At 51.4% G+C, this 24944-nt stretch overlaps 1 protein-coding gene across 2 annotated transcripts in view; it reads left to right on the forward strand.

Moving 5' to 3' along the window:
• The first annotated feature begins 3337 nt into the window (after positions 1-3337).
• The window catches only part of ccdc125 (coiled-coil domain containing 125), a 31403-nt gene continuing 9796 nt past the window's right edge, over positions 3338-24944 (forward strand). The window contains exons 1-10 of one of the 2 annotated variants that reach the window (XM_039013820.1): positions 3338-3457; positions 4302-4439; positions 4741-4934; positions 6302-6360; positions 6573-6659; positions 6743-6820; positions 19653-19738; positions 19853-19935; positions 20052-20173; positions 23339-23443. In XM_039013820.1, the coding sequence (XP_038869748.1) occupies positions 4303-4439; positions 4741-4934; positions 6302-6360; positions 6573-6659; positions 6743-6820; positions 19653-19738; positions 19853-19935; positions 20052-20173; positions 23339-23443 (951 nt within the window). In that variant the 5' untranslated portion in view covers positions 3338-3457; position 4302. The other variant, XM_039013821.1, reaches the window with a different exon arrangement.

Below are 24944 nucleotides of genomic sequence, written 5' to 3' on the forward strand. Positions count from 1 at the left end.
AGTGTGACTGCGATTGCATCGTCTGTGGACCTATTAGGGCGGTAAGCAAATTGGAGTAGGTCTAGGGTGTCAGGTAGGGTGGAGGTGATATGATCCTTGACTAGTCTCTCAAAGCACTTCATGATGATGGAAGTGAGTGCTACGGGGCGATAGTCGTTTAGCTCAGTTACCTTAACTTTCTTGGGGACAGGAACAATGGTGGCCCTCTTGAAGCATGTGGGAACAGCAGACTGGGATAGGGATTGATTGAATATGTCCGTAAACACACCAGCAAGCTGGTCTGCGCATGCTCTGAGGACGCGGCTAGGGATGCCGTCTGGCCCGGCAGCCTTGCGAGGGTTAACACGTTTAAATGTTTTACTCACGTTGGCTGCGGTGAAGAAGAGTCCGCAGGTTTTGGTAGCGGGCCGTGTCGGTGGCACTGTATTGTCCTCAAAGCGAGCAAAGAAGTTGTTTAGTTTGTCCAGGAGCAAGACATTGGGGTCCGCGACGGGGCAAGTTTTCTTTTTGTAGTCCGTGATTGACTGTAGACCCTGCCACATTCCTCTCGTGTCTGAGCCGTTGAATTGCGACTCTACTTTGTCTCTATACTGAAGCTTAGCTTGTTTGATTGCCTTGCGGAGGGAATAGCTACACTGTTTGTATTCGGTTTTGTTTCTGGTCGCCTTGCCCTGATTAAAAGCAGTGGTTCGCCCTTTCAGTTTTGCGCGAATGCTGCAAATCCATGGTTTCTGGTTGGGGAAGGTTTAAATAGTCGCTGTTGGTACAACATCACAGATGCACTTGCTAATAAACTCGCTCACCGAATCAGCGTATACATCAATGTTGTTGTTCGACACGTTCCGGAACATATCCCAGTCCATGTGATCGAAGCAATCTTGAAGCATGGAATCAGATTGGTCGGACCAGCGTTGAACAGACCTGAGCACGGGCGTTTCCTGTTTTAGTTTATGTCTATAGGCTGGGAGCAACAAAATGGAGTTATGGTCAGATTTGCCGAAAGGAGGGCGAGGGATGGCTTTGTATGCGTTGCGGAACCCAGCCCAGGTCACGCATTCGATATGCTAAACAGTGGCGTGACCCAACTATATTGTGTGCAAGTAAAAAGAGCTCTACAGTACTATTAGTCCTATGAGATTAATTATATGGAGGAAGTTTCTGTGTATTAATGTATATTTGAGGTGTATGTGTTTTTTGTTTGTTGCACATTAACAGTGGCGTGTAATTCATGGGTGCCAAGGGAAGCTAGGTTTCCAAAGAAATGGACCAAGAATAAAAAGAAAAGTAATAATGTATCTTTCATCTCTCTGTTTCATAAGTTTCCTTCAATTCGCAAGAGGCTGAAGAAAGCATCCCAGCGAGCGAAATAGCACCCCTCTCTCTCCGTATGTGAAGGTCATCTATCTGATGCTGTCTGGTCATAAAGAGTATGACATTGTTGCCGCCAGTAGCATTGAATGCAAGGGACGCCAACGAGCATCTGGCCTCTCGACAAAAAAACAATAAAAAAAATTCAAATCAGCATCGAGCTAAACTGAGCGAGCTCAACTGTGATTGTTCCTGGCGCACCAAAAAAAAGTGTCAAGGGAAGCCAGCTTGGATTTGGGTTTACTACTATCAAATCCCATATACCTCATTTACAGAAAAACTTGAATTCTTGCATCTTGTTGTGTTGTCCTCCTGTGGTTAAGTTAGCCATGGATTGAGATAGGGATTTGGACTTGTGGTGTAAAGTACTTTAAAGTACTACTTCCGTTGTTTTTCGTGGTATCTGTACTTTACTTTACTATTTATATTTTTTTGACTAGTTTTACATTTACTTCACTACATTCCCAAATAAAATTGTGCACATTTTACTCCAGACATTTTCATTGACACCCAAAAGTAAATTTTTAATGATTAGCAGGACAGGAAAATGGTCCAATTCACGCATTACAAGGTAACTTCCCCTGCGATCCTTACTGCCTCTGATCTGGACTCACAAAAACACAAATGCTTCGTTTGTAAATTATGTCTGAGTGTTGGAGTGTGCCCTTGGCTATCTGTAAATTAAAAATATTTGCTTAATATAAGGAATTTGAAACGATTTATACTTTAACTTTTGATACTTAAGTATATTTAAGCAATTACATTTACTTTTGATACTTAAGTATTTTTAAAACCAAATACTTTTTGACTTTTACTCAAGTAGTATTTTACTGGGTGACTTTCACTTTTACTTGACTAATTTTCTACTAAAGTATCTTTACTTTTACTCAAGTATGAATTTTGGGTACTTTTTCCACCACTGGTGGTTATACTTAATTCTCCGTACTGGCCAATGATTATAACAGTGATTCTTATCCAGCCATTAATTCATACATACAGTACATTGTTGTGCCCCTGGCCTGAGAGGATGGACGTTAAATATGTAGCTAGATGTAGTAGGCTAATGTTAACTAGCTACAGTAACATTGTCAATTAATGAAAGTTAGGCTAGTGAGCAAGAATTTTAGCCAGGTAGCCTGGCACAACAATAAGCGTGCACTGTATGACAGAGTGATTAACCGTTTCGTCAACACAAAAGAGAGGAGGATGGCATTGGTGTTTCTCTTCAAGTAGGATGAGTCAACTTGCATCAACGCACACACACACACACACACACAGAGAAATCAGAACCATGGATAGTCGGTCATATTTAGTTTACTTGATTGGACTAAACTGTTTTTGGTATATTTTAGTTGTCACTGTATTAGACTAAGCAGAGGTGATTTGATGATGTTGAAATGGTGCTGGAATAGTGGAGGCCGCTCCTGTTTTCTTTGCGACTTGCTGTAACTCTCTTTAGTTCTATAGTTGTTTAGTGGTCCGAAAATGTCGGAAACATGAACTTGCTTGACCGTGCTGTAGGTCATGTAACTGTTACTGTACATGCAATATGCTTTGTGGACTTCACCGGACAGAGGTTGCTATTCGGGTTTTTTTATAAAACAAATGTGTGGTTAAATGTATTCTGCCACTCTGTCTTATTGTCTCGGCCTTTAGGCCTATATATCACTGTCGCAAGGCATATTAATTAAGAGATTTTATAGAGCAAACAACACAATTATCACAACACATAGGTTGTAATATGGCAGGTTTGTTTTTTTTGGGGGGGGGGGGGTCTCCAGTGATTTTACCTACGCACCGCTACTGCAAATTAAGAACCATATCCAATAGGTATCTACTATATCGAAATGTTGAAATACTTTCTAGATATTTCGACTTAGTATGTCAACATTTTGACTTCCTGGCAACCTGGTGTAGAGCGCTGCGCGCGTTGTAAAGTACGACTGCACCGTTTTTTTTTTTTTTTTTATCGTTGAGGTGCACGTTCACGCTGATGGTGGTGCCACGTTGGTCGGACAGTTGTGTCGGTTGAAATCGATACGAACAAAACCCCGTATCACCTTGATACGGTCGTTGGGGGTGTAAGGAGGTAGGCCTATTTTAAGTTTTTGCGATAATTATGTCTGATTTGTTAACGGGAACATACCGCTTCTAGTTTCCTCCAACTTTCAGGTAGACTTCCTCACCTGGTCCAATGGAAAACAGGTGTGTTCAACGTCAGCGGAATAACTGTCATTTCGAAGTTCTAGGTCTACTCTAAAAAAGTATTTCGACGAAAGGTTAGAGTAGCCTTAGGCAATGTGAAGAGTTAGATACTACTAGCGTATTGGATTTGTTGCTGTGTCACCTCCATTAGGGGAAAACGTTACCTGCCTGATCACACGTTTGGTGTGGGAGGGTCATAGTCATAGTTGTTGTAATTTATTCAACACAAATATCCTTTAACTGGCATCTGCTTGTCTTTTAACTTATTTTAATTTTAATTTAACCTTTATTTAACTAGGCAAGTCAGTTAAGAACAAATTCTTATTTACAATGAAGCCTACAGTGCTCATGACATTTCACAGAGTACACACACACATTACAGTGTGGGTTGCTGTGGAGACCGTGGCTGGCTACACTGTACCTAGATCTGCAAATGTCACAGATCCTGGTGACATCTGTCTGTCTGTCTGTCTGTCTGTCTGTCTGTCTGTCTGTCACTCACTCTAACGTGTCTGTCTGTCTGTCTGTCTGTCACTCACTCTAACGTGTCTGTCTGTCTGTCTGTCTGTCTGTCACTCACTCTAACGTTTCTGTCTGTCTTCTGTCTGTCTGTCTGTCTGTCTGTCTGTCTGTCTGTCTGTCTGTCTGTCTGTCTGTCACTCACTCTAACGTGTGTGTCTGTCTGTTTCTGTCTGTCACTCTAACGTGTGTCTGTGTGATGTCATCAGGATGCAGGGCGGCAACAGAGAACCAGCCGCAGGGCCCGAGGCTTCCCAGTCCGAGGGCGGCCCCAGCCCCAGTGAAGATGACATGGCAGAGGGGGACCTGGGGGACGGGATGGGCAACAGACCAGACTCCACTATCAGGTGAAAGGAGAGATCTCTTATCCTCTTGCGTGAATAAATTAAATTAGTATGTGGATGCAGCCAACAGTTGATCAGATCAAAAATGAACAAATGTAATCAACAAAATAACGTAAAATGCCACTTTAGATAAAATTGTTTGCTAAATGGTATATATTAACTGAAAACCTGCACTCACTTGAATATAAGTTGCAGTTGAACCATTGTTTTAATTCTATTTTTCTTATTCAAACAACATGTCTCAGTAGACCACACATTGCCATACGTTTCGGCTTAATTGCGCCCTCCTTCCTCCTACTACCAGAAAGAAGCTCCAGAGCCGGAGCGGCAGCAGGGGGCATGCTGAGGAGCCGCTGCCCAGGACGGGGCTCCTGAAAAGGGGCAGCGAGGGAGGGGAGGCAGCCTTCATCTGGACGTCTTGCAGTGGGCTGTACACAGTGTTCAGACAGGAGCTGGAGGTGGAGCAGGCGTCACCGCAATGGAGGGTCAGGGGGACAGGTAAGCACGGTTTGAATGATATATTAATTATTGTGGGTACCCACATTGATATTAATTGTTATGGTGGGACTAGCCCCACTGTAGTTGGAAGCCTACAGGTAAGGGTGTTGACATCACCTACCGCATGGTGTCTGGCTAAACAGGCTTCTTACACAAGTGTTTTACATCTCTATACACTCTTGTTGTGTATTCATGCACAACTGTCAAAGGCACGTCTGAAGAAAACTGTTGTTGGAAACTTATTGTATTGTTCAAAACGTGCTTCTCCTTCTGCAGTTTTGAGGCCTGCGCTACTATAGTTCCTCATAGTCACGGCGGAGGAACATTCTAGATCCGTAACTGGCTGTGCACCGATTCTCAACCCTTTTTCCCGAAACTGTGCACTTGCACACTTGTTATCATGGGATATAGCAATGGTGGAAATTCCCTCTAGCCAATGATTACACTAATCCAATGCTTTTAAATCCATGACTGGAAATGTGCAAGGACTCACTTTAGGAGAAGGATGTAGAATCTTTCTCCAATAGGTTTAACCTCTGAAGTCACATGACCATTCTAATGACCATGCTGTAGTCAACAGTAACTCTGTAATGAATAATGAGCATGCTGTATTCAACAGTAACTCTGTAATGGATAATGATTTGTGCTAAGTGCCTTCTCAGAAGGGCTGAAGGTAAACACAATGAAAGGCTGTTCTATGGCCTCAGGGAGTCCAGTACATGGAGGTTAATCAGTGTGTGCTGGTTCGTATTCATTAGGCACCAAACGTGTTAAAGTGGTTGCGTCCCAATGATCTCTCCTTCCTCCTGAAGTGTGCACTCGTTCTCTACTCTGCACAAATTTGTGAAAGCATTGGATTGGTGTAGGCATGGGCCTGAAGGGAAGTGAACAAGTGCACACTTCAGGAAAAGTGAGATATTATTGGGACAGAACCAATGTTTTCCATTTGGTTCCCTAATGAACACGACCCTTCTGGTGTGAGCCCTGTGGCTCACAGGGCCCATTGGGTGTAGTGCACTACTATAGACCAGGGCCCATTGGGTGTAGTGCACTACTATAGACCAGGGCCCATTGGGTGTAGTGCACTACTTTTGACCAGGACCCATAGGGCTTTATATAGGGGATAGGGTACTATTTGGGACATAACCTGTTGTGCCTGTTCCTGTGATGAACTGTCTCTCTCTCTCTGTGTTTACCATCTCTGTTTGATTTGGTGGGAGAGAGAGGTGACGACCAGGACTACCATCTGTCACCACACACACACACACACACACACACACACACACACACACACACGACTCGACTCGACTCAGTTTTCTCTCAGACTGTGATTTGCATAGTACATGAAGTGTTTCCCTCTGCTCTAGAATCCCTGAGCGATCTGTCCATTGAGGAGGTGAGAGAGAGGCTACAGGAAGTGACCGAGGTGAGGACAGGAAGAAGGATGACATTTGATATGTGGTTTGCCATGGTTCAGCTGATTATTATCCTTAATGAAGAAATGTGTTGTGCAGCAGAAAAAAAACAATCAATATTAAAATCACAGACATTAAAACACACACACACCACATTTAGAGAGGATTGTTCGTGGGACTTTCTTTGCCACCATTGGTGAATGTTGGTGGCCTGTTCTAACAGGAGGCAGAGCTACTGCGCTGTGAGTTGGAGGTCACCAGTCGTCACCTAGAGGGAAAACACGAAGCACTGAAGATCCTACAGGGACAGGTAAATACAGACACATACACAATCACTCTCAACACTCCCTTTTCATTTGTTTAAAATACACTTCCCCTCTTTTTTTCTTCCAGAGTATTCTAGACAGGGCAACCTCTCACACTAAGATTCTACTCCAGAAGAGTGAGGAGAGGACCAAGGCTCTGGAAAAGGTGAATGTTGTTTGTTTCTGGCCTGTTATGTTAAAAGGATACAGGAAGGTAGTTCAAATAAAGGATTGGTTTGTTTACTTTCACATACTATAAGAATCAGTCACCTAGCTAATGAATTTCAGACTCTGGCTTATGTGGCTTCCACTAGAATTGACCTGGTATTTACTAGTGCAGTGTTTCTCAACTCCAGTCCTCCCAACAGCCCAACTCAAGTCCTCCAGTACTCCCAACAGCCCAACTCCAGTCCTCCAGTACTCCCAACAGCCCAACTCCAGTCCTCCAGTACTCCCAACAGCCCAACTCCAGTCCTCCAGTACTCCCAACAGCCCAACTCCAGTACTCCCAACAGCCCAACTCCAGTACTCCCAACAGCCCAACTCCAGTCCTCCAGTACTCCCAACAGCCCAACTCCAATCCTCCAGTACTCCCAACAGCCCAACTCCAGTCCTCCAGTACTCCCAACAGCCCAACTCCAGTCCTCCAGTACCCCCAACAGCCCAACTCCAATCCTCCAGTACTCCCAACAGCCCAACTCCAATCCTCCAGTACTCCCAACAGCCCAACTCCAATCCTCCAGTACTCCCAACAGCCCAACTCCAATCCTCCAGTACCCCCAACAGCCCAACTCCAATCCTCCAGTACTCCCAACAGCCCAACTCCAGTCCTCCAGTACTCCCAACAGCCCAACTCCAGTACTCCCAACAGCCCAACTCCAGTCCTCCAGTACTCCCAACAGCCCAACTCCAGTCCTCCCAACAGCCCAACTCCAGTACTCCCAACAGCCCAACTCCAGTACTCCCAACAGCCCAACTCCAGTACTCCCAACAGCCCAACTCCAGTCCTCCAGTACTCCCAACAGCCCAACTCCAGTCCTCCCAACAGCCCAACTCCAGTCCTCCCAACAGCCCAACTCCAGTCCTCCCAACAGCCCAACTCCAGTCCTCCCAACAGCCCAACTCCAGTCCTCCCAACAGCCCAACTCCAGTCCTCCAGTACCCCCAACAGCCCAACTCCAATCCTCCAGTACCCCCAACAGCCCAACTCCAATCCTCCAGTACTCCCAACAGCCCAACTCCAGTCCTCCCAACAGCCCAACTCCAGTCCTCCAGTACTCCCAACAGCCCAACTCCAGTCCTCCAGTCCTCCCAACAGCCCAACTCCAGTCCTCCAGTCCTCCCAACAGCCCAACTCCGGTCCTCCAGTACTCCCAACAGTACACATTATTTATTGTAGCCAGGACAAGAACGCCTGATTCAACATGTCAACTAATCATCAGCCCTAGGTGAGTTGAATCAGGTGTGTATGACCGGAGTTGGGCTGTTGGGGGTACTGGAGGATTGGAGTTGGGCTGTTGGGGGTACTGGAGGATTGGAGTTGGGCTGTTGGGGGTACTGGAGGATTGGAGTTGGGCTGTTGGGGGTACTGGAGGACCGGAGTTGGGCTGTTGGGGGTACTGGAGGATTGGAGTTGGGCTGTTGGGGGTACTGGAGGATTGGAGTTGGGCTGTTGGGGGTACTGGAGGATTGGAGTTGGGCTGTTGGGGGTACTGGAGGATTGGAGTTGGGCTGTTGGGGGTACTGGAGGACTGGAGTTGGGCTGTTGGGGGTACTGGAGGATTGGAGTTGGGCTGTTGGGGGTACTGGAGGATTGGAGTTGGGCTGTTGGGGGTACTGGAGGACCGGAGTTGGGCTGTTGGGGTACTGGAGGATTGGAGTTGGGCTGTTGGGGTACTGGAGGATTGGAGTTGGGCTGTTGGGGGTACTGGAGGATTGGAGTTGGGCTGTTGGGGGTACTGGAGGATTGGAGTTGGGCTGTTGGGGGTACTGGAGGACTGGAGTTGGGCTGTTGGGGGTACTGGAGGATTGGAGTTGGGCTGTTGGGGGTACTGGAGGATTGGAGTTGGGCTGTTGGGGGTACTGGAGGATTGGAGTTGGGCTGTTGGGGGTACAGAAGGATTGGAGTTGGGCTGTTGGGGGTACAGGAGTTGGGCTGTTGGGAGTACAGGAGGACCGGAGTTGGGCTGTTGGGAGTACAGGAGGACTGGAGTTGGGCTGTTGGGAGGACTGGAGTTGGGCTATTGGGGGTACAGGAGGACCGGAGTTGGGCTGTTGGGGGTACTGGAGGATTGGAGTTGGGCTGTTGGGAGTACTGGAGTTGGGCTGTTGGGTAGTACAGGAGGACCGGAGTTGGGCTGTTGGGAGGACTGGAGTTGGGCTGTTGGGAGGACTGGAGTTGGGCTGTTGGGAGTACAGGAGGACCGGAGTTGGGCTGTTGGGAGGACTGGAGTTGGGCTGTTGGGAGGATTGGAGTTGGGCTGTTGGGGGTACAGGAGGACTGGAGTTGGGCTGTTGGGAGTACAGGAGGACCGGAGTTGGGCTGTTGGGAGTACAGGTGGACCGGAGTTGGGCTGTTGGGAGGACTGGAGTTGGGCTGTTGGGAGTACAGGAGGACCGGAGTTGGGCTGTTGGGGGTACTGGAGGACTGGAGTTGGGCTGTTGGGGGTACAGAAGGATTGGAGTTGGGCTGTTGGGGGTACAGGAGTTGGGCTGTTGGGGGTACAGGAGTTGGGCTGTTGGGAGTACAGGAGTTGGGCTGTTGGGAGTACAGGAGTTGGGCTGTTGGGAGTACAGGAGTTGGGCTGTTGGGAGTACAGGAGTTGGGCTGTTGGGAGTACAGGAGTTGGGCTGTTGGGAGTACAGGAGTTGGGCTGTTGGGAGTACAGGAGGACCGGAGTTGGGCTGTTGGGAGGACTGGAGTTGGGCTGTTGGGGGTACAGGAGGACCGGAGTTGGGCTGTTGGGGGTACTGGAGGATTGGAGTTGGGCTGTTGGGTAGTACAGGAGGACCGGAGTTGGGCTGTTGGGAGGACTGGAGTTGGGCTGTTGGGAGGACTGGAGTTGGGCTATTGGGAGTACAGGAGGACTGGAGTTAGGAGGACTGGAGTTGGGCTGTTGGGAGGATTGGAGTTGGGCTGTTGGGAGGATTGGAGTTGGGCTGTTGGGAGGATTGGAGTTGGGCTGTTGGGAGGATTGGAGTTGGGCTGTTGGGAGGATTGGAGTTGGGCTGTTGGGAGGACTGGAGTTGGGCTGTTGGGAGGACTGGAGTTGGGCTGTTGGGTAGTACAGGAGGACCGGAGTTGGGCTGTTGGGAGTACAGGAGGACTGGAGTTGGGAGGACTGGAGGACTGGAGTTGGGCTGTTGGGAGGATTGGAGTTGGGCTGTTGGGGGTACAGGAGGACCGGAGTTGGGCTGTTGGGGGTACTGGAGGATTGGAGTTGGGCTGTTGGGAGTACTGGAGTTGGGCTGTTGGGTAGTACAGGAGGACTGGAGTTGGGCTGTTGGGAGGACTGGAGTTGGGCTGTTGGGAGGACTGGAGTTGGGCTGTTGGGAGGACTGGAGTTGGGCTGTTGGGAGGACTGGAGTTGGGCTGTTGGGAGGACTGGAGGACCGGAGTTGGGCTGTTGGGAGGACTGGAGGACCGGAGTTGGGCTGTTGGGGGTACTGGAGGACCGGAGTTGGGCTGTTGGGGGTACTGGAGGACTGGAGTTGGGCTGTTGGGGGTACAGGAGTTGGGCTGTTGGGGGTACAGGAGTTGGGCTGTTGGGGGTACAGGAGTTGGGCTGTTGGGGGTACAGGAGTTGGGCTGTTGGGGGTACAGGAGTTGGGCTGTTGGGAGTACAGGAGTTGGGCTGTTGGGGGTACTGGAGGATTGGAGTTGGGCTGTTGGGGGTACTGGAGGACCGGAGTTGGGCTGTTGGGGGTACTGGAGGACTGGAGTTGGGCTGTTGGGGGTACAGGAGTTGGGCTGTTGGGGGTACAGGAGTTGGGCTGTTGGGGGTACAGGAGTTGGGCTGTTGGGGGTACAGGAGTTGGGCTGTTGGGAGTACAGGAGTTGGGCTGTTGGGGGTACTGGAGGATTGGAGTTGGGCTGTTGGGAGTACTGGAGTTGGGCTGTTGGGAGGACTGGAGTTGGGCTGTTGGGAGTACTGGAGTTGGGCTGTTGGGTAGTACAGGAGGACCGGAGTTGGGCTGTTGGGAGGACTGGAGTTGGGCTGTTGGGAGGACTGGAGTTGGGCTGTTGGGAGTACAGGAGGACCGGAGTTGGGCTGTTGGGAGGACTGGAGTTGGGCTGTTGGGAGGATTGGAGTTGGGCTGTTGGGGGTACAGGAGGACTGGAGTTAGGAGGACTGGAGGACTGGAGTTGGGCTGTTGGGAGGACTGGAGTTGGGCTGTTGGGAGGACTGGAGTTGGGCTGTTGGGAGGACTGGAGTTGGGCTGTTGGGAGGACTGGAGGACTGGAGTTGGGCTGTTGGGAGGACTGGAGTTGGTCTGTTGGGAGGACTGGAGTTGGGCTGTTGGGAGGACTGGAGTTGGGCTGTTGGGAGGACCGGAGTTGGGCTGTTGGGGGTACTGGAGGACTGGAGTTGGGCTGTTGGGGGTACTGGAGGACTGGAGTTGGGCTGTTGGGGGTACAGGAGTTGGGCTGTTGGGGGTACAGGAGTTGGGCTGTTGGGGGTACAGGAGTTGGGCTGTTGGGAGTACAGGAGTTGGGCTGTTGGGGGTACTGGAGGATTGGAGTTGGGCTGTTGGGAGTACTGGAGTTGGGCTGTTGGGTAGTACAGGAGGACCGGAGTTGGGCTGTTGGGAGGACTGGAGTTGGGCTGTTGGGAGGACTGGAGTTGGGCTGTTGGGAGTACAGGAGGACCGGAGTTGGGCTGTTGGGAGGACTGGAGTTGGGCTGTTGGGAGGATTGGAGTTGGGCTGTTGGGGGTACAGGAGGACTGGAGTTGGGCAGTTGGGGGTACAGGAGGACTGGAGTTGGGCTGTTGGGAGTACAGGAGGACCGGAGTTGGGCTGTTGGGAGTACAGGAGGACCGGAGTTGGGCTGTTGGGAGTACAGGAGGACCGGAGTTGGGCTGTTGGGAGTACAGGTGGACCGGAGTTGGGCTGTTGGGAGGACTGGAGCTGGGCTGTTGGGAGGACTGGAGTTGGGCTGTTGGGAGGATTGGAGTTGGGCTGTTGGGGGTACAGGAGGACTGGAGTTGGGCTGTTGGGGGTACAGGAGGACTGGAGTTGGGCTGTTGGGGGTACAGGAGGACTGGAGTTGGGCTGTTGGGAGTACAGGAGGACCGGAGTTGGGCTGTTGGGAGTACAGGTGGACAGGAGTTGGGCTGTTGGGAGGACTGGAGTTGGGCTGTTGGGAGGACTGGAGTTGGGCTGCTGGGAGTACAGGAGGACCGGAGTTGGGCTGTTGGGGGTACAGGAGGACCGGAGTTGGGCTGTTGGGGGTACTGGAGGACTGGAGTTGGGCTGTTGGGGGTACAGGAGTTGGGCTGTTGGGGGTACAGGAGTTGGGCTGTTGGGAGTACAGGAGTTGGGCTGTTGGGGGTACTGGAGGATTGGAGTTGGGCTGTTGGGAGTACTGGAGTTGGGCTGTTGGGTAGTACAGGAGGACCGGAGTTGGGCTGTTGGGAGGACCGGAGTTGGGCTGTTGGGAGGACTGGAGTTGGGCTGTTGGGAGGACTGGAGTTGGGCTGTTGGGAGTACAGGAGGACCGGAGTTGGGCTGTTGGGAGGACTGGAGTTGGGCTGTTGGGAGGATTGGAGTTGGGCTGTTGGGGGTACAGGAGGACTGGAGTTGGGCTGTTGGGGGTACAGGAGGACTGGAGTTGGGCTGTTGGGAGTACAGGAGGACCGGAGTTGGGCTGTTGGGTAGTACAGGAGGACCGGAGTTGGGCTGTTGGGAGTACAGGAGGACTGGAGTTGGGAGGACTGGAGTTGGGCTGTTGGGAGGATTGGAGTTGGGCTGTTGGGGGTACAGGAGGACCGGAGTTGGGCTGTTGGGGGTACTGGAGGATTGGAGTTGGGCTGTTGGGAGTACTGGAGTTGGGCTGTTGGGAGTACTGGAGTTGGGCTGTTGGGTAGTACAGGAGGACCGGAGTTGGGCTGTTGGGAGGACTGGAGTTGGGCTGTTGGGAGGACTGGAGTTGGGCTGTTGGGAGGACTGGAGTTGGGCTGTTGGGAGGACTGGATGACCGGAGTTGGGCTGTTGGGGGTACTGGAGGACTGGAGTTGGGCTGTTGGGGGTACAGGAGTTGGGCTGTTGGGGGTACAGGAGTTGGGCTGTTGGGGGTACAGGAGTTGGGCTGTTGGGAGTACAGGAGTTGGGCTGTTGGGGGTACTGGAGGATTGGAGTTGGGCTGTTGGGAGTACTGGAGTTGGGCTGTTGGGTAGTACAGGAGGACCGGAGTTGGGCTGTTGGGAGGACTGGAGTTGGGCTGTTGGGAGGACTGGAGTTGGGCTGTTGGGAGGACTGGAGTTGGGCTGTTGGGAGGACTGGAGTTGGGCTGTTGGGAGGACTGGAGTTGGGCTGTTGGGAGTACAGGAGGACCGGAGTTGGGCTGTTGGGAGGACTGGAGTTGGGCTGTTGGGAGGATTGGAGTTGGGCTGTTGGGGGTACAGGAGGACCGGAGTTGGGCTGTTGGGAGGACTGGAGTTGGGCTGTTGGGAGGATTGGAGTTGGGCTGTTGGGGGTACAGGAGGACTGGAGTTGGGCTGTTGGGGGTACAGGAGGACTGGAGTTGGGCTGTTGGGGGTACTGGAGGACTGGAGTTGGGCTGTTGGGGGTACAGGAGAACTGGAGTTAGGAGGACTGGAGTTGGGCTGTTGGGAGGACTGGAGTTGGGCTGTTGGGAGGACTGGAGTTGGGCTGTTGGGAGGACTGGAGTTGGGCTGTTGGGAGTACAGGAGGACTGGAGTTGGGAGGACTGGAGTTGGGCTGTTGGGAGGATTGGAGTTGGGCTGTTGGGAGGATTGGAGTTGGGCTGTTGGGGGTACAGGAGGACCGGAGTTGGGCTGTTGGGGGTACTGGAGGATTGGAGTTGGGCTGTTGGGAGTACTGGAGTTGGGCTGTTGGGTAGTACAGGAGGACCGGAGTTGGGCTGTTGGGAGGACTGGAGTTGGGCTGTTGGGAGGACTGGAGTTGGGCTGTTGGGAGGACTGGAGTTGGGCTGTTGGGAGGACTGGAGTTGGGCTGTTGGGAGGACTGGAGTTGGGCTGTTGGGAGGACTGGAGGACCGGAGTTGGGCTGTTGGGGGTACAGGAGTTGGGCTGTTGGGGGTACAGGAGTTGGGCTGTTGGGGGTACAGGAGTTGGGCTGTTGGGTAGTACAGGAGGACCGGAGTTGGGCTTTTGGGAGGACTGGAGTTGGGCTGTTGGGAGGACTGGAGTTGGGCTGTTGGGAGGACTGGAGTTGGGCTGTTGGGGGTACAGGAGGACCGGAGTTGGGCTGTTGGGAGGACTGGAGTTGGGCTGTTGGGAGGATTGGAGTTGGGCTGTTGGGGGTACAGGAGGACTGGAGTTGGGCTGTTGGGGGTACTGGAGTTGGGCTGTTGGGGATACTGGAGTTGGGCTGTTGGGAGTACAGGAGTTGGGCTGTTGGGGGTACTGGAGGATTGGAGTTGGGCTGTTGGGAGTACTGGAGTTGGGCTGTTGGGTAGTACAGGAGGACCGGAGTTGGGCTGTTGGGAGGACTGGAGTTGGGCTGTTGGGAGGACTGGAGTTGGGCTGTTGGGAGGACTGGAGTTGGGCTGTTGGGAGGACTGGAGTTGGGCTGTTGGGAGTACAGGAGGACCGGAGTTGGGCTGTTGGGAGTACAGGAGGACGGGAGTTGGGAGGACTGGAGGACTGGAGTTAGGAGGACTGGAGTTGGGCTGTAGGGAGGACTGGAGTTGGGCTGTTGGGAGGACTGGAGTTGGGCTGTTGGGAGGACTGGAGTTGGGCTATTGGGAGTACAGGAGGACTGGAGTTAGGAGGACTGGAGGACTGGAGTTGGGCTGTTGGGAGGATTGGAGTTGGGCTGTTGGGAGGATTGGAGTTGGGCTGTTGGGGGTACAGGAGGACCGGAGTTGGGCTGTTGGGGGTACTGGAGGATTGGAGTTGGGCTGTTGGGAGTACTGGAGTTGGGCTGTTGGGTAGTACAGGAGGACCGGAGTTGGGCTGTTGGGAGGACTGGAGTTGGGCTGTTGGGAGGACTGGAGTTGGGCTGTTGGGAGGACTGGAGTTGGGCTGTTGGGAGGACTGGAGTTGGGCTGTTGGGAGGACTGGAGGACCGGAGTTGGGCTGTTGGGGGTACAGGAGTTGGGCTGTTGGGGGTACAGGAGTTGGGCTGTTGGGGGTACAGGAGTTGGGCTGTTGGGGGTACAGGAGTTGGGCTGTTGGGAGTACAGGAGTTGGGCTGTTGGGTAGTACAGGAGGACCGGAGTTGGGCTGTTGGGAGGACTGGAGTTGGGCTGTTGGGAGGACTGGAGTTGGGCTGTTGGGAGGACTGGAGTTGGGCTGTTGGGAGGACTGGAGTTGGGCTGTTGGGGGTACAGGAGGACCGGAGTTGGGCTGTTGGGAGGACTGGAGTTGGGCTGTTGGGAGGATTGGAGTTGGGCTGTTGGGGGTACTGGAGGACTGGAGTTGGGCTGTTGGGGGTACTGGAGTTGGGCTGTTGGGGGTACAGGAGTTGGGCTGTTGGGAGTACAGGAGTTGGGCTGTTGGGGGTACTGGAGGATTGGAGTTGGGCTGTTGGGAGTACTGGAGTTGGGCTGTTGGGTAGTACAGGAGGACCGGAGTTGGGCTGTTGGGAGGACTGGAGTTGGGCTGTTGGGAGGACTGGAGTTGGGCTGTTGGGAGGACTGGAGTTGGGCTGTTGGGAGTACAGGAGGACCGGAGTTGGGCTGTTGGGAGTACAGGAGGACTGGAGTTGGGCTGTTGGGAGGATTGGAGTTGGGCTGTTGGGAGGATTGGAGTTGGGCTGTTGGGGGTACAGGAGGACCGGAGTTGGGCTGTTGGGGGTACTGGAGGATTGGAGTTGGGCTGTTGGGAGTACTGGAGTTGGGCTGTTGGGTAGTACAGGAGGACCGGAGTTGGGCTGTTGGGAGGACTGGAGTTGGGCTGTTGGGAGGACTGGAGTTGGGCTGTTGGGAGGACCGGAGTTGGGCTGTTGGGGGTACTGGAGGACTGGAGTTGGGCTGTTGGGGGTACAGGAGTTGGGCTGTTGGGGGTACAGGAGTTGGGCTGTTGGGGGTACAGGAGTTGGGCTGTTGGGAGTACAGGAGTTGGGCTGTTGGGTAGTACAGGAGGACCGGAGTTGGGCTGTTGGGAGGACTGGAGTTGGGCTGTTGGGAGGACTGGAGTTGGGCTGTTGGGAGTACAGGAGGACCGGAGTTGGGCTGTTGGGAGGATTGGAGTTGGGCTGTTGGGGGTACAGGAGTACTGGAGTTGGGCTGTTGGGTAGTACAGGAGGACCGGAGTTGGGCTGTTGGGAGGACTGGAGTTGGGCTGTTGGGAGGACTGGAGTTGGGCTGTTGGGAGGACTGGAGTTGGGCTGTTGGGAGGACTGGAGTTGGGCTGTTGGGAGTACAGGAGGACCGGAGTTGGGCTGTTGGGAGGACTGGAGTTGGGCTGTTGGGAGGATTGGAGTTGGGCTGTTGAGGGTACAGGAGGACTGGAGTTGGGCTGTTGGGGGTACAGGAGGACTGGAGTTGGGCTGTTGGGAGTACAGGAGGACCGGAGTTGGGCTGTTGGGAGTACAGGAGGACCGGAGTTGGGCTGTTGGGAGTACAGGTGGACCGGAGTTGGGCTGTTGGGAGGACTGGAGTTGGGCTGTTGGGAGGACTGGAGTTGGGCTGTTGGGAGGATTGGAGTTGGGCTGTTGGGGGTACAGGAGGACTGGAGTTGGGCTGTTGGGGGTACAGGAGGACTGGAGTTGGGCTGTTGGGAGTACAGGAGGACCGGAGTTGGGCTGTTGGGAGTACAGGTGGACAGGAGTTGGGCTGTTGGGAGGACTGGAGTTGGGCTGTTGGGAGGACTGGAGTTGGGCTGTTGGGAGGACTGGAGTTGGGCTGTTGGGAGTACAGGAGGACCGGAGTTGGGCTGTTGGGGGTACAGGAGGACCGGAGTTGGGCTGTTGGGGGTACTGGAGGACTGGAGTTGGGCTGTTGGGGGTACAGGAGGACCGGAGTTGGGCTGTTGGGGGTACTGGAGGACTGGAGTTGGGCTGTTGGGGGTACAGGAGTTGGGCTGTTGGGGGTACAGGAGTTGGGCTGTTGGGGGTACAGGAGTTGGGCTGTTGGGTAGTACAGGAGGACCGGAGTTGGGCTGTTGGGTAGTACAGGAGGACCGGAGTTGGGCTGTTGGGTAGTACAGGAGGACCGGAGTTGGGCTGTTGGGAGGACTGGAGTTGGGCTGTTGGGAGGACTGGAGTTGGGCTGTTGGGAGTACAGGAGGACCGGAGTTGGGCTGTAAGGAGGACTGGAGTTGGGCTGTTGGGAGGATTGGAGTTGGGCTGTTGGGGGTACAGGAGGACTGGAGTTGGGCTGTTGGGGGTACAGGAGGACTGGAGTTGGGCTGTTGGGAGTACAGGAGGACCGGAGTTGGGCTGTTGGGAGTACAGGAGGACTGGAGTTGGGAGGACTGGAGGACTGGAGTTGGGCTGTTGGGAGGATTGGAGTTGGGCTGTTGGGGGTACAGGAGGACCGGAGTTGGGCTGTTGGGGGTACTGGAGGACTGGAGTTGGGCTGTTGGGGGTACAGGAGTTGGGCTGTTGGGGGTACAGGAGTTGGGCTGTTGGGAGTACAGGAGTTGGGCTGTTGGGGGTACTGGAGGATTGGAGTTGGGCTGTTGGGAGTACTGGAGTTGGGCTGTTGGGTAGTACAGGAGTTGGGCTGTTGGGGGTACAGGAGTTGGGCTGTTGGGGGTACAGGAGTTGGGCTGTTGGGAGTACAGGAGTTGGGCTGTTGGGGGTACTGGAGGATTGGAGTTGGGAGTACTGGAGTTGGGCTGTTGGGTAGTACAGGAGGACCGGAGTTGGGCTGTTGGGAGGACCGGAGTTGGGCTGTTGGGAGGACTGGAGTTGGGCTGTTGGGAGGACTGGAGTTGGGCTGTTGGGAGTACAGGAGGACCGGAGTTGGGCTGTTGGGAGGACTGGAGTTGGGCTGTTGGGAGGATTGGAGTTGGGCTGTTGGGGGTACAGGAGGACTGGAGTTGGGCTGTTGGGGGTACAGGAGGACTGGAGTTGGGCTGTTGGGAGTACAGGAGGACCGGAGTTGGGCTGTTGGGAGTACAGGTGGACCGGAGTTGGGCTGTTGGGAGGATTGGAGTTGGGCTGTTGGGGGTACAGGAGGACTGGAGTTGGGCTGTTGGGGGTACAGGAGGACTGGAGTTGGGCTGTTGGGAGTACAGGAGGACCGGAGTTGGGCTGTTGGGAGTACAGGTGGACAGGAGTTGGGCTGTTGGGAGGACTGGAGTTGGGCTGTTGGGAGGACTGGAGTTGGGCTGTTGGGAGTACAGGAGGACCGGAGTTGGGCTGTTGGGGGTACTGGAGGACTGGAGTTGGGCTGTTGGGGGTACAGAAGGATTGGAGTTGGGCTGTTGGGGGTACAGGAGTTGGGCTGTTCGGAGTACAGGAGTTGGGCTGTTGGGAGGACCGGAGTTGGGCTGTTGGGAGGACCGGAGTTGGGCTGTTGGGAGGACTGGAGTTGGGCTGTTGGGGGTACAGGAGGACCGGAGTTGGGCTGTTGGGGGTACTGGAGGATTGGAGTTGGGCTGTTGGGAGTACTGGAGTTGGGCTGTTGGGTAGTACAGGAGGACCGGAGTTGGGCTGTTGGGAGGACTGGAGTTGGGCTGTTGGGAGGACTGGAGTTGGGCTGTTGGGAGGACTGGAGTTGGGCTGTTGGGAGTACAGGAGGACCGGAGTTGGGCTGTTGGGAGTACAGGAGGACCGGAGTTGGGCTGTTGGGGGTACTGGAGGACTGGAGTTGGGCTGTTGGGGGTACTGGAGGACTGGAGTTGGGCTGTTGGGGGTACAGAAGGATTGGAGTTGGGCTGTTGGGGGTACAGGAGTTGGGCTGTTGGGAGTACAGGAGGACCGGAGTTGGGCTGTTGGGAGGACTGGAGTTGGGCTGTTGGGGGTACAGGAGGACCGGAGTTGGGCTGTTGGGGGTACTGGAGGATTGGAGTTGGGCTGTTGGGAGTACTGGAGTTGGGCTGTTGGGAGTACTGGAGTTGGGCTGTTGGGTAGTACAGGAGGACCGGAGTTGGGCTGTTGGGAGGACTGGAGTTGGGCTGTTGGGAGGACTGGAGTTGGGCTGTTGGGAGGACTGGAGTTGGGCTGTTGGGAGTACAGGAGGACTGGAGTTGGGAGGACTGGAGGACTGGAGTTGGGCTGTTGGGAGGATTGGAGTTGGGCTGTTGGGGGTACAGGAGTTGGGCTGTTGGGGGTACAGGAGTTGGGCTGTTGGGAGTACAGGAGTTGGGCTGTTGGGAGTACAGGAGTTGGGCTGTTGGGAGTACAGGAGGACCGGAGTTGGGCTGTTGGGAGTACAGGAGGACTGGAGTTGGGCTGTTGGGGGTACAGGAGGACCGGAGTTGGGCTGTTGGGGGTACTGGAGGATTGGAGTTGGGCTGTTGGGAGTACTGGAGTTGGGCTGTTGGGTAGTACAGGAGAACCGGAGTTGGGCTGTTGGGAGTACAGGTGGACCGGAGTTGGGCTGTTGGGAGGACTGGAGTTGGGCTGTTGGGAGTACAGGAGGACCGGAGTTGGGCTGTTGGGGGTACTGGAGGACTGGAGTTGGGCTGTTGGGAGTACAGGAGGACCGGAGTTGGGCTGTTGGGAGGACTGGAGGATTGGAGTTGAGAAACACTGCAGTAAATTATGTGGTAACAATGGGAGCTTTCTGGTACTTTCAAAGAATTCTGCTTGTTTTAATACATCTAAATATGCAGTATTTCCTAGGTTATTACAGTGTACTTACAGTTTGAACATGTATTTAATGAACTCTGTCACAGGAAGTGAATGGCCTGCAGTGGGAGATCACTTATAACCAGATGCACTTCAAGAACTTTGAGCAGTCCTGGGAGCAGAAATATGTCAGGTGAGGTCATGGTTTACATTCAAGGCAGGTTTTTCCCCGTTTTTGATTGGTTGACGTGTGCTTATGGGTATAGGGTTTGCAGATTTTGATTGGTCAGTGTGTATGTGTGGGCAGGGTTTGCAGTGAGAAAAAGGCTCTGAGTGACAGCCTGGGAGACAGGGTGAGGGAGGTACAGGAGCTGAGGACAGAGAACACTGGTAGGTACCTAGTCCTTCTGCTCAATCAACAATTATACTTGTCGCTGTCTTGCAATGTAATTGAGAAAGTGTATGTGCTTCTCTCTCTCTCTGTGTGTGTGTGTGTGTGTGTGTAGCTGTGAGTCAGCAGTGTCTGGAACTCCTAGCCATGCTGAATGTCCGGGAACAGAGAGCCTTCCAGGGGACCAAGCCTTCATGCACCCAGGGGAGAGAGGAGGACCAGGGGACCGTGCTGGAGGTGAGAGAGGGAAACAGAGAGAGGGAGACAGAAAGGGCAGGAGGAACCAGAGACGGAGATGGAGACAGAGGGAACAGGAGGAGAGAGAGAGGGTAGGAGGACACAAAGAGAGAGACAGAGGGAACAGGAAGAGAGTGAGAGAAATACCACAGTGTGTCATCACAGCAGCAAGAATTGTTGCCACAAGAAAAGGGCAACCAGTGAAGAACAAACACCATTGTAAATTACTGTTCATTTTTATTATTTTTTTCACTTTTGTATATTATCTACCTCACTTGCTTTGGCAATGTTAACATGTTTCCCATGCCAATAAAGCCCCTTGAATTGAATTGAGAGGGCAGGAGGACCAGAGAGAGACAGAGACAGAGGCAGAGGGAACAGGAGGAGAGAGAGAGGGGGGGGGGGGGCAGGAGGACCTAAAGAGAGATAGACATAGGAAACAGGAGGAGAGAGAGATTCATAGGGAACAGGAGGAGAGAGATTAAATAATTTATGTTATATGATTACATCATGTATTATGTTATATGATTACATTTATTATGTCGTATGGTTACATTATGTTATATGATTATATAATTTATGTCATATGATTACATCATGTATTGTGTTATATGATTACATCATGCATTATGTTATATGATTACATCATGTATTATGTCATATGATTACATCATGTATTATGTTATATGATTACATCATGTATTATGTCATATGATTACATCATGTATTATGTTATATGATTACATCATGCATTATGTTATATGATTACATCATGCATTATGTTATATGATTACATCATGCATTATGTTATATGATTACATCATGCATTATGTTATATGATTACGTCATGTATTATGTCATATGATTACGTCATGTATTATGTCATATGATTACATCATGTATTATGTCATATGATTACATCATGTATTATGTCATATGATTACATTATGTATTATGTCATATGATTACATCATGTATTATGTCATATGATTACATCATGTATTATGTCATATGATTACGTCATGTATTATGTCATATGATTACATCATGTTCTGTTATTATAGTTGTTTTGGACTTCAATTCAAAGGGGCTTTATTGGCGTGGGTAACACATGTTTACATTGCCAAAGAAAGTTGTGATTTTATGTCTGTGTCTTAGCTGGCTTCTACACTGAACTAAAATATAAACGCAACATGCAACAATTTCAAAGATTTTACTGAGTTACAGTTCATGTCAGGAAATCAGTATATTGAAATAAATAAATACATTAGGTCCTATTCTATGGATTTCACATGACTGGGGATACAGATCCTGTTGGTCACAGATATCTTAAAAAGAAAAGTAGGGTCTCGGATCAGAAAACCAGTCAGTATCTGGTGTGACCACCTTTTACCTCATGCAGCATGACAAATCTCCTTCACATAGAGTTGATCAGGCTGTTGATTGTGGCCTGTGGAATGTTGTCCCACTCCTCTTCAATGGCTGTGTGAAGTTGCTGGATATTGGTGGGAACTGGAACACGCTGTCGTACACGTCGATCCAGAGTATCCCAAACATGCTCAATGGTTGACATGTCTAGTGAGTATGCAGGCCAGATCCTTGCAACATGGGGCTGTGCATTATCATACTGAAACATGAGGTGATGGCGGCAGATGAACGGCACGACAATGGGCCTCAGTATCGCGTCACGGTATCTCTCTGCATTCAAATTGCCATCAACAAAATGTAATTGTATTCGTTGCCCGTAGCTTATGCCTGCCCATACCATAACCCCACCGCCACCATGGGGCACTCTGTTTAGAATGTTGACAATCAGCAAACCACTCGCCCACACGACGCCATAACCAACTGCCATCTGCCCGGTACAGTTGAAACCGGAATTTATCCATGAAGAGCACACTTCCCCAGCGTGCCAGTGGCCATCAAAGGTGCGCATTTGTCCACTGATGTCGGTTACGACGCTGAACTACAGTCAGGTCAAGACCCTGGTGAGGACGACGAGCACACAGATGAGCTTCCCTGAGACGGTTTCTGACAGTTTGCCCAGAAATGATTTTGTTGTGCAAACACACAGTTTCATCAGCTGTCCGGGTGGCTGGTCTCAGACAGGTGAAGAAGCCGGATGAGGATGGTCCTGGGCTGACGTGGTTAGAATTGGTCTGTGGTTGTGAGGCCTTTTGGACGTACTGCCAAATTCTATAAAAAGATGTCGGAGGTGGCTTATGGTAGAGAAATTAACATTCAATTATCTGGCAATAGCTCTGGTGGACATTGCTGCAGTCAGCATGCCAATTGCGCACTCCCTCAACTTGAGACATCTGTGGAGTTGTGTGTCAAAACTGCACAAGGTGCACCTGTGTAATGATCATGCTGTTAAATCATCTTGATATGCCACACCTGTCAGGTGGATGGATTATCTTGGCAAAGGAGAAATGCTCATTAACAGGGATGTAAACAAATTTGTGCATAAAATTTGAGCATATGGAACACGTCTGGTATCTTTTATTTCAGCTCATGAAACACGGGACCAAGACTTTGCATGTTGTGTTCATATTTTTTGTTCAGTATAATTCTCTGTCTGTGTTGTAGATGGCTGTGTTCTAATTCTCTGTCTGTTCCCTGTAGTTGGCTGTGTTCTAATTCTCTGTCTGTACCCTGTAGCTGGCTGTGTTCTAATTCTCTGTCTGTTCCCTGTAGTTGGCTGTGTTCTAATTCTCTGTCTGTACCCTGTAGCTGGCTGTGTTCTAATTCTCTGTCTGTACCCTGTAGCTGGCTGTGTTCTAATTCTCTGTCTGTACCCTGTAGCTGGCTGTGTTCTAATTCTCTGTCTGTTCCCTGTAGCTGGCTGTGTTCTAATTCTCTGTCTGTTCCCTGTAGCTGGCTGTGTTCTAATTCTCTGTCTGTTCCCTGTAGTTGGCTGTGTTCTAATTCTCTGTCTGTTCCCTGTGGTTGGCTGTGTTCTAATTCTCTGTCTGTTCCCTGTAGTTGGCTGTGTTCTAATTCTCTGTCTGTTCCCTGTAGTTGGCTGTGTTCTAATTCTCTGTCTGTTCCCTGTAGTTGGCTGTGTTCTAATTCTCTGTCTGTACCCTGTAGTTGGCTGTGTTCTAATTCTCTGTCTGTTCCCTGTAGTTGGCTGTGTTCTAATTCTCTGTCTGTTTCCTGTAGCTGGCTGTGTTGGGTGCGTGCCAGTGTCCCAATGTAAGGGAGGCCTGCCCGTGTGCCAGGAGTGCTGCTGCCAGCCGAAAACAGGTTCTCCAGCTCAGACAAGAGGTAGAGTACCCACCTTAACCACGAAGACAAGAGGTAGAGTACCCACCTTAACCACTAAGACATTGTTCACCTGGTCCTGGCTGTGCAGGCTTTAATTCCAAACCAGCACTAAAACACTGAATACAACTGATCAAGGTCTTGATGATTAGCTGAAATGTGTGTGCTGGTATACGTGCCTATATGCCCAGTGGTGGAAAAAGTACTAAATTGTCATACTTGAGTAAAAGTAAAGATACCTTAATAGAAAATGACTAAAGTAAAAGTCACTCGGTCAAATACTACTTGAGTTAAGGATACAAATTGCGGTCCATTTTGCTGCCGACTAACTAACCCTCATTAACCGGTCAACAAACGGTTACATTTTCCCCAAACAGTAAAATGACGTGACCGACAGAAAATACTATCAGAGATCTGTTTATAATGACGAGATGATTTTGTTTCCGCCCTAACAGTGGGAGTCGTCCCAAGGCGGGAAGGCAGGCAGCAGGTGACCAGCTTTATGCCCAAAATAAGCCTATAGAAACACATTGGACTTATTTTGGACAGATTTTGGCGAGACTGCTTTGTAGAGTTCCTCTCTGATACTATGCATGCATACAAGGACCGATTGATGGAAACATGCAACAATAGCAAGCCTATCGTCTTCCAGTCAAAATGCTATAGCCTGTTAGTGAACATGCAACTCATGTAATGAAGCAGCTAATAATAAATAATTTACCATCATGCAATTCACAGGAAACACCGTTCTAAACTGCGCAGTTCCGTATTTTTATTTTATTTGTAAAAGAAAATGTTTGAACCTTTATTTAACCAGGCAAGTCAGTTAAGAACACATTCTTATTTACAACGACGGCCTAGGAACAGTGGGTTAACTGCCTTGTTCAGGAGCAGAACGACAGATTTATACCTCGTCAGCTCAGGGATTTGATCTAGCAACCTTTCGGTTACTGGCCCAACACTCTAACCACTAGGCTACATACCGCCCCACCAGGCTAACCCACTAGGCTAACCACTAGGCTACCTGCCGTAGTTCAGGGGTACTAGTCCAACGCTCTAACCACTAGGCTACATACCGCCCCACTAGGCTAACCACTAGGCTACCTGCCGTAGTTCAGGGGTACTAGTCCAACGCTCTAACCACTAGGCTACATACTAACCCACTAGGCTAACCCACTAGTCTACCTGCCGTAGTTCAGGGGTACTAGTCCAACGCTCTAACCACTAGGCTACATGCCACCCATTTATAAAACCCTCTTAAGCCTCACTACACCCTATCTGAGATATCTACTGCAGCACTCATCCTCCATATACAACACCCATTCTGCCAGTCACATTCTGTTAAAGGTCCCCAAAGCACACACATCTCTGGGTCGCTCGTCTTTTCAGTTTGCTGCAGCTAGCGACTGGAACGAGCTGCAACAAACACTCAAAATGGACAGTTTTATCTCCATCTCTTCATTCAAAGACTCAATCATGGACACTCCTACTGACAGTTGTGGCT

This window comes from Salvelinus namaycush, chromosome 18 (genome assembly GCF_016432855.1).
Source record: "Salvelinus namaycush isolate Seneca chromosome 18, SaNama_1.0, whole genome shotgun sequence".
NCBI lineage: Eukaryota > Metazoa > Chordata > Actinopteri > Salmoniformes > Salmonidae > Salvelinus > Salvelinus namaycush.